This window comes from Epinephelus lanceolatus, chromosome 13 (assembly GCF_041903045.1).
Source record: "Epinephelus lanceolatus isolate andai-2023 chromosome 13, ASM4190304v1, whole genome shotgun sequence".
In the NCBI taxonomy this organism is placed as follows: Eukaryota; Metazoa; Chordata; class Actinopteri; order Perciformes; family Serranidae; genus Epinephelus; species Epinephelus lanceolatus.
This window is the reverse complement of record NC_135746.1, coordinates 26126100-26144092: the sequence shown is the minus strand read 5'-3', so window position 1 is coordinate 26144092 and position 17993 is coordinate 26126100. Positions and strand designations below refer to the sequence as shown.

Genomic DNA, 17993 nt, shown 5'->3' with positions numbered 1-17993 from the left:
TGTCATAACTATAACATGACACTGTCATGAACTTGTCATAAACATTATGTACATGTCATAAACGTTTATGACTGCTGTCATTAAGTGTCATTAGGTTTTTGTAATGACAAGTTGACATAGTTTGGGTTGTCTTGATTATGACAGCTTGACATAAATCAAAGTGACATTACCAGAAGTTGTCTTTGTCATGACAAGTTGACATTAAATTTGTTTGGGATGTCCTTATAATGACAACTTGACATTAACCAGGATGACATTACCAGAAGATGTATCTGTCAAAACAATAATAATCATTATGTCAACTTGTCACAAACACAAAAAGAGGTGCATTTCTTGTTAATGTCAAGTTGTTATGACAGATACATCCTCTGGTAATGTCATCCTGGTTAATGTCAAGTTGTCATAATAAGGACATCCCAAACAAATTTAATGTCAACTTGTCATGACAAAGACATCTTCTGGTAATGTCACTTTGATTAATGTCAAGTTGTCATAATCAAGACAACCCAAACAATGTCAACTTGTCATGACAAAGACAACTTCTGGTAATGTCACTTTAGTTGTCATAATCAAGACAACCCAAACAGTGTCAACTTGTCATTACAAAAACCGAATGACACTTAATGACAACAGTCATAAACGTTAATGACATGTACATAATGTTCATGACAGGTTCATGACCGTGTCATGTCATAGTTATGACAGTGTCATGTCACTCTTATGTAGATACCTTCAAGTAAAGTGTTACCTAAACTTCTTATTGCATCTTTGGCCCATTATCATGCAGCCTTTTTCCATACACATGGCTTGACCTGAATCTGACTCGGTGCATCTCCATACACAGCTCTACACAGGGCTACCCACCTGAAGATGTGTTTTTAAGATATATGACATGTTTGTGTTTGTGAACCCCATCTGAACGTCAACTTTGTCTTACTGTTGACGGGGTTTTTAATTTTCTCTCGGCACTGCTTGAGCACACACCAGATGCCCATCTCCTCCATCTTGCTTGCATTGTCTCAGTTTGTCGGTGTAGTGCTGCTGGAGCGCACCAGAACAACGCTTTGCTGCTTTTTTCTCCAAGTGAGGGAATGGAATATTCACAGCTGCGTAATCCAGTTGAAATTCATTTTCAGTTTTTAAGCCCCTTTAGATCAAATCTTTCCTGGGACTAGACATTTGAAGCCGCTCACTCCAATGAATTATCTTCTGGCATCTGGCATCTGGCATCATGATATGAAACAGCAGTTTCTTGGTTGAAATAAAGAAAAACCAATGAACGCCACCGGACGACTCATTCGACAATTAGCACCACGTGCAGGAAGGACACTGTTGTCAAGATGTTGTCAAGCAGTGCACCAGAATCTATGAGGGGTAATAGATAGTAATGGATAAACACTGCTATCAAGGCTGTTCTAAACTGACATCTTCTCAATATTGCCTGACATCGTAGTTTGTTTTACTTGCTCCACTGTTAAAAGTTCCTCAAAACAAGTACATTGGTATGGCTTCACATAAGTGTGGACTCAAACTGACGTTAGACATTGGTCTTTAGGGCTAGGTTAGGGAAAATCAAATCCCCCTACCCCATGGAAACTGGTTAAAGTGGACTAAATGTAACACTAAAGATGGAAACGGAGTGTAACCAGTTGACATTTAGGTGTATTGATTGATTTACGATGAAAATTCAATCATAAAACTTGCTCATAGTAGAGTTTTACCCCTTTTCACCAAACTAGCTCTGGTTCTTGAGCCAGTTATGTTCAGGGTTCTTGGAGAACCTTGGTACTATCTCGTGGACCAGCCTGCATTTCGATCAGTTTTGAGTGGAACCATTATAATCAAGGATGTATCAATGGAAGACGTTGCACACTGCACATTGGAAGTAAACAGCAGAAGCAAAATGGCGGATTACATTTTTTACCTGCAAACTTTACTTAACTTCTGTTATTACAGATATATATATTTTTTTAAAGATTATTCTTTTGGCTTTTTTGCCTTTTAGCCTGGGGATGATACACAGCAAAGGGCTCCAGGATGGAATCAAACCCACAGCCACTGCAGCAAGGACAATGCCTTTATACATGGAACCCCCACTCTAACCGCTGAGCTCCTCTGCGCTTCACAGATATTTGTTTTTACCCAAAAAACAAGCAAGGACCAACTATTAATAAGACCACTGCACACTCGATTTTTTCTGATGATTTCTCACTTGACTTTTCAAATGTTGCCTTCTCCATCCTTTCTCTCCAGTCTGTATATGATACGCCCACTGATGTCATCACAGTTCGCACTTTAGATCAAGACCTCATATTTTCTGGTTCCAGCTGAGAACAAACTTTTCTGGTTCTGAACCACTTTTTTTTGGAAATGTTCCAAACAGTTCAAAATTAGGTAACAGAACCAGAACAGAACCAGTTCCATGTTGGTGGAAAAGGGGTATTTGGGCAGCACAGTGATTTAAATTATTTAATTATCTCAGTCTAAAGCTAGAACTTCTGACGGTTTCTCTAGTTGCATTATTTCATTATTTTCTGAATTATGATGACGAAGCCCTCCTGATGTCACCACAACCTGCTTGGAAGTGATTGCGTGATCTTTGGCCTGACTCTGGAGATCATCTATCTCGGGTTATGAACTGGAAATGGAAATGGAAATCAATGCGGCATGGTTTGACGTGGTGTGGCCAAAAGTGTCCATGGAAAAGCCCCAATGCTGTCATACAGTTACAGACCACAGCAGCCTGGGTGACTGAGCTGATGGACAGTCAGCAAGCCTGTCCACAAATAAAAGTTGACTATGACTGATTACCATAATGTGGTTTCACTTCCTACAAGAAGAGCCTGGCATGTCCAGAAATGAAACTTTCCCAGCTCTGTACGAATTCTGTGTGAATACAAACAAAGCCACACTTGGAAAACAGTTGCAGGTCATTTTATTTAGCGTGTTAGTTTTAAATCTATGCTACCCAAGCAGAGCCTTAAACTAGGGGCTGCAACTAACGATTATTTTCATCATCAATTAATCATTTTGTGAATGAAATGTCAGGAAACAGTGAAGCATGCCCTGTGTAGCTCATTCCAAAATCCAAAACTATTTGGTTTACAATCATGTTTGACAATTAAAAGCGTTGAATTCTCACAGTTAAGAAGCATGTCACCAACATGTTTGGGGTTTTTTAGCTTAAAAATGACTAAATCAATTATTTGATTACCAAAATAGTTGGCATTAAAAGTCAACTAAATAATTAATCATTGCAGCTTCACTCAAACCTCATCAAACTGAAGCTATGGAGGGAATACAATGCAGTTTATAATCCACGTAACACTGTAAACACGAATGAGTTCAGAGCCACTCACACAGAGAGTCATGATTCGGGTGTTCTGGTGTGTTTCAGTGAACTTGTGTTGTAAAAACCCACGTGCATTTCCACGTCTATTTTCTCCAAACTCCACCTTCTTAAGGGAAAAAAGGTCCTAACTGTCAGCTACTTTTAAATAAACAAATTGACATGACGTCATTTTTTAACTGTACAGTGTCAACCGTTTCTCTTTGGCCAACATTTATATTCTGCCTGCCGCACAATAACATGACAAACTGAATAAATAATCCTTTCACACTGATGCATATCAAGGACCATACATATTAAAGCTCGTGGGCCGGCACATCAAAGAAGCTTCATGCGGCCGCTGTGCTAATTCACATTCATGCTGGACTGTGCAGAAGCCAGCAGAAAACCTTTTATGTCTATAAACACAGTACGAACTGGGCTTATTGATGGATTAACTAGTCATAATCTGTCTTTAAAGAAAGCAAAGCTTGGACATTTTAAATAGAGAGTGAATACATAATTGAGCAAATTAAATATTAATGGTTGCAGCTCTGTAAATGTGCAATTTTTTTTCTGACTACAAGCGGTCCTGGAGATTCAGAGCTTGGTAACACGACTGGCTTCATGTGTTTCTGCTGGTTTTCATCGGAAGTATTTCACTGCTGGAAAGATGGTCTTCAAAAAATGACCAGAGAAAACCTGCAGCATTTGTTTTTGCTCAAGAGGTAAAAAACCTACACCAACCGGAAAACACTGAGATGCACCAGACCAATAAACACTCCTGCTGGTGGCCGTTTTGATGCAGGAAACAATATGGCAGCTAGCTGGTAATAAACAGTCTCGAACTACAGTGAAACAGTGAGCGAAAATATGTTTCTGAAAACATTTTAGGTGAGTAATAGGCAAAGCAGTAACAGAATCTTGGTTCATATTTTATCAGCACTGCTTAGTTTTACTGTTTGATCTAAGTTTTTTCAGTCTCTGTTTTCACTATGCAGGAAACAGTACGGCCCTCACTTCCTGTTCACAAACTCTCGAAATACAGCCAAACAGTGCACTAAAATATGTTTCTGAAAACATTTTAGGTGAGAAATAGACAATACAATAACAGAATATTTGTCTATATTTGATCAGCACTGCCTAGTATTATAGTTTGATCTGAGTTTGAGACAGAGAGAGAGATTTGTGAATAATATCTTCAAATACTGTATAACTTCTTTTTTTAAAGATATTTTTTTGGCCATTTTGCCTTTAATGGACAGGACAGGTAAGCGTGAAAGGGGGAGAGAGAGAGGGGGATGACATGCAGCAAAGGGCCACAAGCTGGATTGGAACCCGGGCCGCTGCGGCAACAGCCTTGTACATGGGGCGCCTGCTCTACCACTAAGCCACCAACGCCCCAAATACTGTATAACTTCAATTAGTAGCCCAGGCTATTATTTACTTAAATCACTGAAATCAACAGGCCTATATTAGGGAGAGGCCTTTAATTCCTTTCACACAAAACTGTTGGATGGGAAATACGATGAAACTGTTTATTTAAACCAGTATGAATATTACTTGTTTAAAAATTAGGCTTTGAAAAACATTTATTATGAATCATTAATAGGATCTAGCTCTGACATACAGGGCATCAGAAGTGGGGTTTCCATCCACCTATTTTTATTCGTATTTTCAAAAATTGCAGAAAAAAAAAAAACTTGAATGGAAACACCAGAAATTCGAAAAAAGGCCGAAAATTCGCAAAAACGTTTTTACGCTCGGAGGGGTTGGATTTGTCAGCGTATCAATAAAAGGAAAATGCAACTTTTTGCTATGGAAACAGGTTTTGTGAATAAACGATGACGTACCGGCACACAGATCCTCAAATGTGGCCTTTGACATACGGAAATGTTTCAGCCAGAGTTCGTGAGCGAAATGCTGCTGGACAACTAACGTTACTTCCCAAAAGTCGGAGAATGACGCGGTGGTCTCCTTCCAGCTATTTCCGACAGTACTCTTAATATTAAACTTCTTCTTTGTTGTCTCTTCTTCAAGATGGTTAGGTACGCTGTGAACGCTGACAAAATGCTAACCAGAGTTCTCCCAAGAGTCGACAGGTTTATCAGGAATCTGTCCATGGTCAGTTGTTGAGTGTCAGTTGGTGTGTTGTTGTTTACAGTGGGCATAAGACGCTCTCTTGTGACGTCATCTCATGGCGCACTCTTCTACGGGGGTGTTTTTATTTTGTTCATTTTTCACGAGAAGCACTACCTACTGCTCTTCCTCTTGACTCCCAATAATCACAAAAAAATAACGAATGGAAACGGGCATAAATTCGCATTTTCTTTTGCGCATTTTCATAAAATTCGCTCAAAAATTTCAATACATTTGGATGGAAACCCCACTAGAGACAGAGATAGAGTTATGATAACTTGTTTTATGGCACCCGAGGATTACAGTACCTGGTACCTGCTTGGCAACCAGACCAGGCCTCTAATTGAGACAGGCCTTAATATGTTGGAATGTGTTTTACAGTAGATATTTCTTTGTTTAATAGGTTATTCCACCCTCTTGCTCTTATCTGTAGACAGTACTAACTTTTCCCCCCACTTTTCACAGCATTATCGTGGGATAAATGAAAGTGCGTAACTTCAGAGACCAGGGGTTTGATCCCCAGCTCCTCCATTCCGCATGTCGAAGTATCCTTGGGCAAGATACTGAACCCCATATTGCCTCTGATGGCTGTTCTATCAGTGTGTGACAGCATGTGAATGGTTACTGAGTAGCAGGTGGCACCTTGTGTGTGTGTGTGAATGGATGAATGTGTCTGTGTGTAAAAAAGCGTTTTGAGTGGTCAGAAGACTAGAAAGGCTCAATAAAAGTGCAGTCCATTTACCATTTGTGAATCAAATGTGAAAAATATTAGCACTATTTTGAGCTATGTTAACCCCACACATTTAAGTGTTTGTGTCTCACGCCATGATCTTGAAAGCAGGTCTGACCTTGAAGGTGGCAGGGGACGTCGTATTCTATCTCGTCGTGGCGTGAAGGGCTGAGAAACAGAGTCCCGTCCACCAGAGGAAACTGTTCAAACACTGGCAGCGCTCTGTGGCACAGCGCACAGTTGACCACGTTTCTCTGGCTCGCACTGAGGGCTGACAGGATGAACCTGCAGGACAACATGGATACAAACAACATGGCAGGTTTATGTGTTGCATGGTTTTCCTTTGGTATGGTTTCATCAGAGCTGTCTTTATAAACAAGCTGAGTTGTACTTAATTAAGAATCAATCTTGTAAGTAGCTCCTAATTTGGATCACAGCTCATTACTGCCAATAAATATCAAGTCACAGACAACATGAGTGCATAAAAATGTCTCTTTGTAATCATAGTTTTTATGTCTAATGAGACACTGTGTGGAGAAGTCATGTTTGTGTCCACCAGGCAAATGTAAGTCCAACATTTACTTAGCTCTGATTATTCAGGATTTATATGTTAGGTACTGGTTTGATTTATAAAATGGAGTCAAGTATTCATAGCTACGCTTCTTGCATTTTTTCTATAATGTTCATAACGTAAATAGTAAGGTGTCCAAGTTCATCCCATTATTCTGCTTGGCTTTTCGCAGCATCAAAGCCACTATGATTGTGGTTGCTGCCACGAATATAAACTTAACACAAATAAAAACGATGGTCCAAATAGCTGCACCATCTTTTGACAACAGTTTTGCTACAAATGTGGAAGTTTGTTTTTAAATTCTGCACATTTTCATTGTCATCTGGTATCTGATATTATGAGCAACAGAGCTCAAAGTTAGCATTTAAACACACAAGAATACGCTTCAAGGTGATGTTTGAGCGGCAGACAGTTATTCTATTCTGTAGTAAAACATCCTGGTGTTTTTGACATACTGCATTTGACATACTATGTATTGGGACTAACTCAATCTTTTTCTGACATTCTATACAGTATGGTAGTATGGGTATTGGAAAGCACAGACAGTCTTGTCTTGTTTTAGATCCCACGTCCTGTCAAGTTTCCCTCCTTTGTGATTACTTGCCCTTCCCTGATGTGTTTCACCTGTCTCAATAGCCCCTTTTCCACCAACATTTCCAGGAACTTTTATTACCAAGAATTTATTTACCTGGGTAAAAGAATTCCTTGTAATCTGTGTGGTTTGCGTTTCCACCGCACCTCAAAGTTGCGGAAAATTTATTCAAATTAGCGTGATGACGTAGATGATTTGGCGTGTGCCCTGTATTTGGCTCCGCCAGCTTGGCTGGTTACATGCTGGTGTAGAGAGTTGGGGCTGTTTGTCTCAGCCAGCAGCTAAGTTTAAAAGTATTTTAAGATAAGTGTCAAACTAAGTTAGTCTACATACAGACAGCTGTCATTTTAGCTTATTGGTAACAATTCGCTATCAACTGAACTAGCGTGCTGTCCTTGTGTAAGACATATCGTTAGTGTCGGTGGATGAGAGACTGTGGACGAGCATATCTCTGTCTACATGTTTACATGTTCATGCTTACTGAACACATGTATTGATAAAGCATTGGCTTCTGACTTGCTAAGGTGTAATGTCACCTACAGTAACGAGTGTAGCTGCCAAAGCTCGAGTCATTTTCAAGTTATCTTCACTTTGTTTCCGCTGCGGCCGCTCGGCTGTTCACCGGTTATCGTGTCGCATCGGTGTGTGTAGATACCGTTAGCGCTGATCAACACTACGGTCTTAATTTAGTTCCGGAGCTAATTCAGTACCGGGTTTCGGTACCCATCCTTAATCAAAACACAAACGAAGTGAAGCTTGTAGAAATTAAATAAAGCTTGCCGCGGCTGCCCGTACCAGGAAGTGCGGAACGCTGCAAGTGTGTGTTCCACCGATCAGCGCTCTTCAGCAAAAGGCCCCACCCCTCAAGAATTCCAGGTAATCTGAAAAGTCCTACCCACCTACTAGGTACTTTTTCCAGGGTAAATTTGGGGTTGAGGGTAAGTTTTTTACCCAGGTAATTTCGGTGGAAACGCGGAGGTTTTTCATAATTCTGGGTAATTGATAAAAGTTCCTGCGATGGAAAAGGGGGTATTGTCACCCTTGTCTTAGTTATTTCAGGCCCTGTCTTCTCCTCCTTTGTTGTCAGATTGTTTTTACTTTTGAGTGAGAGTTCCAGTGTTTTCCTAGTGTTACTTCTTAGTGTGTTTTATACCAATTTTGCCTGTTCACCCTTTTCGTCTGTCGAACTGGATACCTTTGCCTGTGTCACTGATAACCCAAGTACTGACCTGAGCCTGATTTAAGACCCTGAACTTTTATCAGAGTCTGTGTGTCCTTCTCCAGTTTGTGCTTGACATTATATTATATTGAATTTTACTTTTAGTATTCTAAATGCATACAAATATATCCCTTTTAATACGGCTTTGTGTTTCTTCTATATGTCTTAATGCCTTTTATGCTTTATGCACGGCATTTAAATAAACTTTCCTTACCTCACTGTTTTAATTTAAGCATATATGGTATTGAAACAGCAGCTGAACGAAGAGTGTGATTCTGAAAAACTTCAGAGTCAATCATTTTTCAGAATGAACTGATTGCTCTCTTACAATTGTAAGTAGAGGTCGACCAATAGTGGATTTTTAACGGCCGATATAATAATGATAGTTTGGAGCCGATTGATCTGCCGATGAAATTTTAGCGACTGCTACTAACAACATACACCATGAAATTCATTTAAAAGTAATAATCAATGCTACCAGAATTATGTCATGAACCTGAACACCTGGACACAAATCATAGGCCAGGTGCACAAATCAACACAGACACCCCTGTGACTGTGAGACACCGCTGCTATAACACACTTATAAAGAACACAACATAACAGTGTGGGCTACGAGAGACCACCTTTGAACAAGCCAAACAAGTTGTAACAGGCACACGCAGTAAAATACAATCAGCCATCAACGCGTATACCCACACAGCTACTAAATAAACTGGATTTGTTTGTCATTGCTATAAACAGCTTTATAACAACTGTATTATGCCCCTAATAAAGAAATAAAGCCGTCCTACATTAGTTAACTTTCATTTAAATCATAGAAATTATCTAAAGCACACATTACCTTGTATTTGCATGTGGGGTACTCCGTGCAAAAGCCTTACCGCCATACCCACGTGACAAGCGGAGGTTACAGCTATCTGCCACTATCGGTGCCCCGATGAATCGGTCAACCTCTAATTGTAAGCTAAATATATTTAATCTCTAAGTTTATGTTACTAGGTAACACATATGTATTTATCAGATATTTGACAATTACTGTGACAAAGAATCTGGTTTTATAACAACAAACCAACTACACTATAAGCTACAGTAAGACTACGCTGTTTTTTTTTTTAACCAAGAATAACAATCAGATGTCCCAGAGGTTGCACACTGTGAGTCATACAGGAATTAGGTAGAATCAATCTGTCTTTATATTTTACTTCATTTCAAGTTAATTCAACTTAAAACTTTTTTTCTTGGTAGATGACTACAGGACATTATTACTTATTAACATGAGTTGTTCTGGACTGTTGGTTGGACAAAATAAACTCTTTGAATAGGACACCTTGGGTTCACACAAAATGTGACTGGCATTTGTGCTGTTTTCTAACATTATATTGATCAAATAAAGTCTTTTGGCTTGAAATGAGTTAAAAAAATGTACTGCTCAGAGTTCACTCAGCTCATTACATTTAGTTTTTCTAATGACACCTGATGATTTAGTAGACTCCCCAGCATGCATTGTTTGAGTGTTAAAACTCTCCACAGATGCCTCTATTTTGTGGTTTGACATAAACATGATGGAATCCTACTTTGTGTCTTTAATTCATGTTCAAGGGATAGTGCACCCAAAAACGAAAATTCAGCCATTATCTACTCACCCATATGCCGATGGAGGCTCAGATGAAGTTTTAGAGTCCTCACATCCCTTGCGGAGATCCCAGGGGAGAGGGGGTAGCAACACAACTCCACCTAATGGAGGCTTAGGGCGCCCCAGAGTCAAACGTCCACAAACACATAATTGAAACCACAACATATCTCCAATACCTCCAATGAGGCTAAAAATAGAGTTTAAATGATGTTTTTCCAGACAACTTTTTATGTCGGGGCTTCAGGACACTTGGATCACTACGGACGAGCAGTATGGAGATATTTTGTGGTTTCAATTATGTGTTTTTGGACGTTTGAATCTGGGGTGCCATCAGCCTGCATTAGGTGGAGTTGTGTTGCTACCCCCTCTCCCCTGGGATCTCCGTAAGTGTTGTGAGGACTCAGCTGAGCCTCCATCGGCATATGGGTGAAGATAATGGCTGAATTTTCATTTTTGGGTGCACTATCCCTTTAAGTCATGTCGTTTCTTTTCATAATTATAAAAACAATGTGATCCATGATGGTTAGTATGGAGTTCAGCCTTCACTCCAGTTATAGTTCAACAAGGTTAACACTCTATGAAGTGGAAAAGTAGCTCCAGCAGCCACGTCAATAAGTTCTTAATGTCAAAACTGACTCCCAAAATTTAAGAATATCTGTAACTTTGTCAGTTCAACTGAACAGTTGTTGATTAAACTTCATATCTTATGCTTGTCAAACTTTTTTTTCAAACTTACCTGTAGTGCTATTTATCAGTCTGGATTATTCTGGTGTGAGTTGCCGAGTGTTGGTCAATATGACCGTAGAGATGTCTCCCTTCTCTCCACTATAATGGAACTAGATGGCACTCGGCTTGTGGTACTCAAAGTGGCGGTGATAAGATCCATGTAGGAACAATTTTTTTTTCAAAAGACCTACCTGCCAACTGTAATACCACCTTGAAGGAAGCTTGCATCCTGCTAGCTCACGTAAAAACACTGAGCTACCTAGCGTTAAAGCTCAGCTGAGAAGGACGCCATTAATTAATGTCTATGAGCCTCTTGTCCATGAGTAGATGCACGCTTCCCTCTGTGCAGTGATACAGTTGGCAGGTGTATAGTAGAAGGAAAATATTTCCTACATGAAACTGTTCACAACAAGATCTGTGGATTATCTTGAGTAACTTGGTCATGATTTCTGGAAAGAGACATTGCTGTTGAGTTTCTGGGGCTTTGAGCACCACAAGCCAAGTGTCATCTAGTTCCATTATATTCAAGATAAGGTAGACATCTCTACGGCTGATATCTGCAACACTCTGCAACTCACACCAAAACAATCTAGATTGATAAACAGCACTACAGGTAAGAGGAGAAATATGTATTTTTGATTTTGGGGTGAACTGTCCCTTTAAGTTTACATATGAAGGCAGAGGGGAAACATGTTTCACCGTGTACCTGCGCAGCTCTTCTCCCTGGCCTGCCTGGGCATCATCCTCCATGCGGACGTGGTAGGTGTTGAGTTTATGTCGAGGGATGTGGGTGAGGAGCTCTGAGAGGTCCAGCCTCCTCAGGAACTGCACTGGGTGGGAGTGGGTGCCATCGCCCACACTGCCGGAGGTGAGCCGGTGGTGAAGTGGTAGGGCGAAGGACAGCGGCAGGGGAATTACAGATCCGGGGTCGAGGTGAGCTCCACCGCTGGATGCTCCCATCGAGCAGCCGCCGCCCCGACCCAGAGCTCCCCCGACCAGCAAGTGTTTCCTCTGCGGGTCCATGTGGACGGCTGATTTGAGGAACTCTCCTAGCTGACGGGAACCTCGCAATCCTGCCCCTCCAGATCCTGCTCCGAGGGCAGCAGTGGGGGAGAAAGTGAAACCAGTTGGGGGAGATTGTCCTGGGGAGTCACATGGAGACTTCTGAGGAGGCCCCAGAGAAAAGGGTCCTCCTGCAGGGGGTCCTCCACCTACTGCTCCTCCTGCTGCTGCTGCTCCTCTCTCTGTAGAGTTCTGACGGTCCACTGATTGTCTCCGAGGTAACTCCTGACTAGAGGCTCTGTGGGGTAGTTTACCTCCTCCTGATGCTCCTGGTGGTTTACTTCTCTTGGGCTCCTCAAAAAGCCCGTCCCCTGATCCTGAAGCACCTCCACCGGACCCATTCCTGCCTGTGCTCCTCTCAGATGGCTTCTTCTTGCGCTCATCCTGCATACGTTTCACCTGATACCAGTCGGTGTCTTTCTTTAAGTGGCCCTGGCCGCAGCGGCAGGAGCAGAACCTGAAGGCCAGATCGTAGCCCTTCTTGGTCCACATGTTCTGCCGGCACTGCTTCTCGTTCCAGGAGCGCGCGCGGCCGATGCAGTTGAACTGGACGAGGATGGAGCTCTCCCACTCGTAGAAACACTGCAGGTGCATCCAGTTGCCGTAAGGGCAGAGCTCATTGTTGCAGAGCACCCGCTGGTAGTCGTCCTTCTCCAGGTCGATGGGACGGGCCAAGCTGCAGCCCAGAGGGGTCGCACACTGGACCTCTGGATGTGTAAAGACAAGAGGAGAGGGGATGATTCTATTGTGTTGTCACCACAAGTTCCCACAAAAGTCAGATTTATTAACTTATTTTTTTGAAAAGTTGACTGTGTGTTACAGTGGTTGAGAACATACATTAAAGGGAGGAAGTTTTACGTCAGTCATGTGTCTGAGAAACATGACCTCTGTTTTGGGGTTGCACAAGGGAGCTGCCTTGGTCCCTTACTATTCTCACTGTACATGCTGCCACTTGGTGACATCATTCGAGAACACAATGTTTGTTTCAATATCTACACGGATGACACACGACAGTACATCTCTAACAAAAAGAGAACTGCTGCTTAATAATTTGGGGAATTAAACTCTGCAAGTGACAAGTCTTGGTGTGATCCTTGATTCAGATCTAAGCTTCAAGTCCCACATTAAGAAGGTGACGAAAACATAATTTTTCCACCTCAGAAACATCGCCAAAGTATGACCATTTCTAAATGAAAAAGATGTCGACTAGACTACTATAACACACTTATTACTGTCCTCCCAAAAAACGCCACTGAGAGACTTCACCTCATTCAAAGCTCTGCAGCTCGGCTATTAACCAGAACCAAGAGGAGAGAGCACATCAGGCCAGTCTGAGCTGCTCTGCACTGACTTCCTGTTACAATCAGAATTGATTTTAAGGTCCTCCTCCTTGTATACAAAGCCCTACATGGGCTGGGACTTAGCTACATCATTAACTCCCTTGTTAACTATTTGCCTCCAAGAACACTGCGATCATCTGCTGGTGGTTTATTGGAGGTTCCCAGCAACAGCCGAACGAAGATCAGGGATGCGGCCTTTGTACAATTACGCCCCAAATCTATGGAACACACTACCTGTAGATATCAGGGAAGCTAGCTCGCTAAATGTTTTTCGATTTCATTTTTCATTAATCAGTTAATCATTTGCTCTGTAAGATGCCAAAAAATATGACAAAAGAAACCAGGTAATCTCTTTAAATTGCTAATTTTCTAAGTCCAAACCCCAAAGTTATTCAATTTAAGGCTGCAACTAATGATTATTTTCATTGTAGGTTAATCAATTGCTTGCTTCACTCCCTTTGAGTTTTGGACATTAACGTCACCTTGAGATACCTGGAGAGATACCTTGAGATACCTGGAGAGATACCTGGAGCCCAAGGTGACGTCAAATGCCCCAAACTCAAAGATAATCAATCTACTATAACATAAGACAAAGACATTCTCACATTAAAGACTCAATAACAAGCATTTTTGTTGTTTTGTCTGAGACAGTGGTGACATTAAAGCAGTCTCTCCACCATACGTTACATCATATAAACAGCATAACATGACGTGAAAACATTCAAAGAGTGATTTCAGTGTCCTCGCTGTCTCATCGCCGTCGATTTATGAAATTCAACTAGGCCATCCAAGCCTGTGAGCGCCTCTATTCAAGCTCTGCCAACTGTCAAGTCTGGATGTGAATCAAGTAAATGTGGGCACACAGTCTCTACAAGAAGTAGCTCATGATAATACACTGTGGGTGTGTGTGTGTGGGGGATAGTTTCCTCCTTCCTTTTCCTGTACACTCAGTGTCAGCGTGGTTTTATTTTTCTCTTTCTCTCCCTCTAGTCACCACACAGTAGAGACAAATACGCACAGAAACCTAGTGTTGAATAATAGTGAGATTAAGGTGACTTAACAATACACTTTACTTATTTTAAGGTAATACATATACATTCGGTTAAAGGCTACAACTACAGATTTATCAGATGTTGAGATGCTGCTCCCCTGTGAGCCAGCATCCAGCTATTATATATGTCTCAACTGATTATCTTGTGTTGTCATCAGTTATTGTACTTTTATTTTGTATTACTCTGATTGTTTGGTTACCAACTTTGCTTATCTGCTTCAGCGATGGTATTTTATCTTTATTTTACTTTTATCATTCTTTGTATTCCTTAGAATTGCCTGATTTTAATTGCTTGAATTCCACATTGTTTTAACTCCGGGATCAACCAATGTAAAGCAGTTTGTAACTTTGCCATGAAAAGTGCTTTATTAATAAAGTTTATTATTATAATCATCATCATCTGTTGATTATTTTCTTGATTAATCTATGGATTTCTGGTTAATATAATTCATCCTCCCGAGATGTGAACTTTTGCTTGGTATGCTTTTTTAATTTCTCCTAGCTATGGGGATCAGTAGGAAGATAAGTATAAAAAACTAAACATTGTCAACGATAATAAAGTCCCAATGTCCTCAAACGAGATGATAATTAGTCTAATTCCCGCAAACGAGACGATAATAAAATCACAATGTCCTCAAACAAGACGATAATAAAGTCCCAATGTCCTCAAACGAGATGATAATTAGTCTAATGTTCTCAAACGAGGCCATAATAAAGTCCCAATGTCCTCAAACGAGATGATAATTAGTCTAATGTTCTCAAACGAGGCCATAATAAAGTCCCAATGTCCTCAAACGAGACGATAATTAGTCTAATGTCCTCAAACGAGACGATAATAAAGTCCCAATGTCCTCAAACGAGACGATAATTAGTCTAATGTCCTCAAACGAGACGATAATAAAGTCCCAATGTCCTCAAACAAGATGATAATAAAGTCCCAATGTCCTCAAACAAGACCATAATTAGTCTAATGTCCTCAAACGAGACGATAATAAAGTCCCAATGTCCTCAAACGAGATGATAATTAGTCTAATGTCCTCAAACGAGACGATAATAAAGTCCCAATGTCCTCAAACAAGACCATAATTAGTCTAATGTCCTCAAACGAGACGATAATAAAGTCCCAGTGTCCTCAAACGAGATGATAATTAGTCTAATGTCCTCAAACGAGACGATAATAAAGTCCCAATGTCCTCAAACAAGACCATAATTAGTCTAATGTCCTCAAACGAGACGATATTAAAGTCCCAATGTCCTCAAATGAGACGATAATAAAGTCTCAATGTCCTCAAACAAGACGATAATTAGTCTAATTCCCGCAAACGAGACGATAATAAAGTCCCAATGTCCTCAAACAAGACGATAATTAGTCTAATTCCCGCAAACGAGACGATAATAAAGTCCCAATGTCCTCAAACAAGACGATAATTAGTCTAATGTCCTCAAACGAGACGATAATTAGTCTAATGTCCTCAAACAAGTGCTTCCAAATTAACAGTGTCTTAGCTTGTTACTGTTGCTAAAACTGGTCAAATTTGTTTCCATATCAAACTACAAACATTATTAATCATAAATAAACCATAAAATGTGATCAGGTTTTGGACTTTGTCGGAATCGGCTGCGGACAGACTTGGCAGAGATGGCTGTCATCTTGTTTTTACATGGAATAGTGTATTGTGCCCTTACTGCCACTAGATGGCACAAAAAGTGTCCACGGACGAGGACAACAGGTCTAAGTTAAGCAGAATCAAGTATAAGGTTGCGCAAACCTAAATGTGATGTCCTCATATGAGGACACAGGGTCTCAGGAGGTTAGTCTTTGTCCTTGTCTGACTGATAGTCCCAAAACCTAAAGATAATATAATTTTGTTATAATTTAAGACAAGAATAAGCATCAAATCTTTATATTTGAGATGCTAAAAACCTTTGATGTTTGGCATTTTTGCGTTTAAAGATTAGTAGCTCGATTAATAGATTAATTGTTTCAGCTTTAAGCATCTGAATATCAACTCTAATTACTAAAAAAAAGTATGCTTAACTATTTGGAAAAATAAATATACAAAATTAGTGCTTTTTCTACCTCTCAGGTGCAACATAGGTATTGTAAGTTCATAGTTTAAGTGTTATAACAATGAAATAAAGTGACTCAGAACATATAATACCACTATTATCTAAAGTGCAAACACTTATTGGTTCTGCTGTTTCTCCAAATCCAAGTCTGCATCAAACCACATGTGTACCACATTTAAGAGTGCATGGTAACTTTTCCCCTAGCTGCTGTTAGTCTGTGTGGGATGAAGTTGAACTTGAGTGCGCAGACAAGCGGTGAGGTGTCAGTATTACCCTTGAGGAAGGCCACAACCCAAAACTATGGACAAGGTGCGCTTCAGGAAAAAGACAGGCCTGCTTTGTAGCCTACACACCACATGTAGCAGCCATCGACCATTACCGTGGGTGTGATGGCATTCAAAGAAAGTGCTGCATTGTGTCATTAAGACTCACTGAGGCTGCATTTGACTTCAAGGAGTACCATTTTAGTCGGTGTTATTGCTGTTTTCCCCTGACCAGCTCGACGCGCCAAAGCCCATTCATAAATCTGGCAATTTAGAGATTTCTAGCTTATCTTGTGAAACTAAGATGCATTAAAACAAGACTAAAGATTGATTATGAAATAAAATTTAGCGCTCTTCAATTCGGCTAGCGTCCCACACGCCAAGCAACACTCGTTTCTGTAATAATTCAACTTGTTTGCCTGCTCTACCCACAATCTTCCTGCACTAAAACAAACCACAGTGGCTCTCAAAATCACTGTAAACAGTTACACAAACCGAGATTTCAATGCAGATGAGTGCAAGCTACATGCAGCTTCACATAAGCGACCAAACAAAACCCATTCATGCAAGGCCTCAAGTCGTGATCGACCAGTGCAGACAATATGTGCCGATAATCAAGTAACCATGAAATTGATACGTTTTTGAATCGAACTTTGGCACGGTGAGTGGAGACAAGTGGAGAGGGGGGGGGGGGTTAGAGCCATTTGCAACGTCGCAGTGCATGCATGTCACAGTCGCAGAGACAAGACAGAGCAGAGCTTCTCCCCTGGCAGGAAGGCAGCATCACCAAACTTCTACATCTGTGTCCGTTTCCTCTCTCTTACCACTCGAGCGCTCGTGTCTGGGTGCAGCAGCCGCCGCGGCCGCGCCTCCTGTTGCGGCCGCACAGGCTCCATTTTCCTGCTCATCTCCGCTACTGTTAGTGCGTTTGCTTTTCTTGCCCTTGTTGTTCTTCTGGTTGGGCATTGTACACGATTCGGATGTCAGTGTTATTTTCGACCTCTATCAGCGGCTGCTGTCAACGCTGTCTGACATTTCTGTGGACTCCATTTCTGCAGAGGTGCTTTGTTTTGTTTGCAGTGTTTTCCCCCTTTGTGTTGTTGTTGTTGTTGTTTTTTGGGTGTCCTCGTGCACGACACGCGGGGTTTTGTGCAGCCCTGACAGCAGCAGTTATGAAGAATAAGCTGCTGTAACCTTTAACAACGAAGGCGTGTCCGTCTCTTGTTTTGATTCCTGCTCTGCTGTTTTCTTCCACCCCCTGACGTC

At 41.0% G+C, this 17993-nt stretch overlaps 1 protein-coding gene across 1 annotated transcript in view; it reads right to left on the bottom strand.

Moving 5' to 3' along the window:
* The window catches only part of heca (hdc homolog, cell cycle regulator), a 21180-nt gene extending 3187 nt beyond the window's left edge, over positions 1-17993 (bottom strand). Inside the window, exons 1-3 of the mRNA XM_033647785.2 lie at positions 17552-17993; positions 11648-12710; positions 6316-6482 (exon numbers count right to left, since the gene is read on the bottom strand). Coding sequence (XP_033503676.1) covers positions 6316-6482; positions 11648-12710; positions 17552-17693 — 1372 coding nt within the window. The 5' untranslated portion in view covers positions 17694-17993. The remainder of the gene's footprint in view (positions 1-6315; positions 6483-11647; positions 12711-17551) is intronic.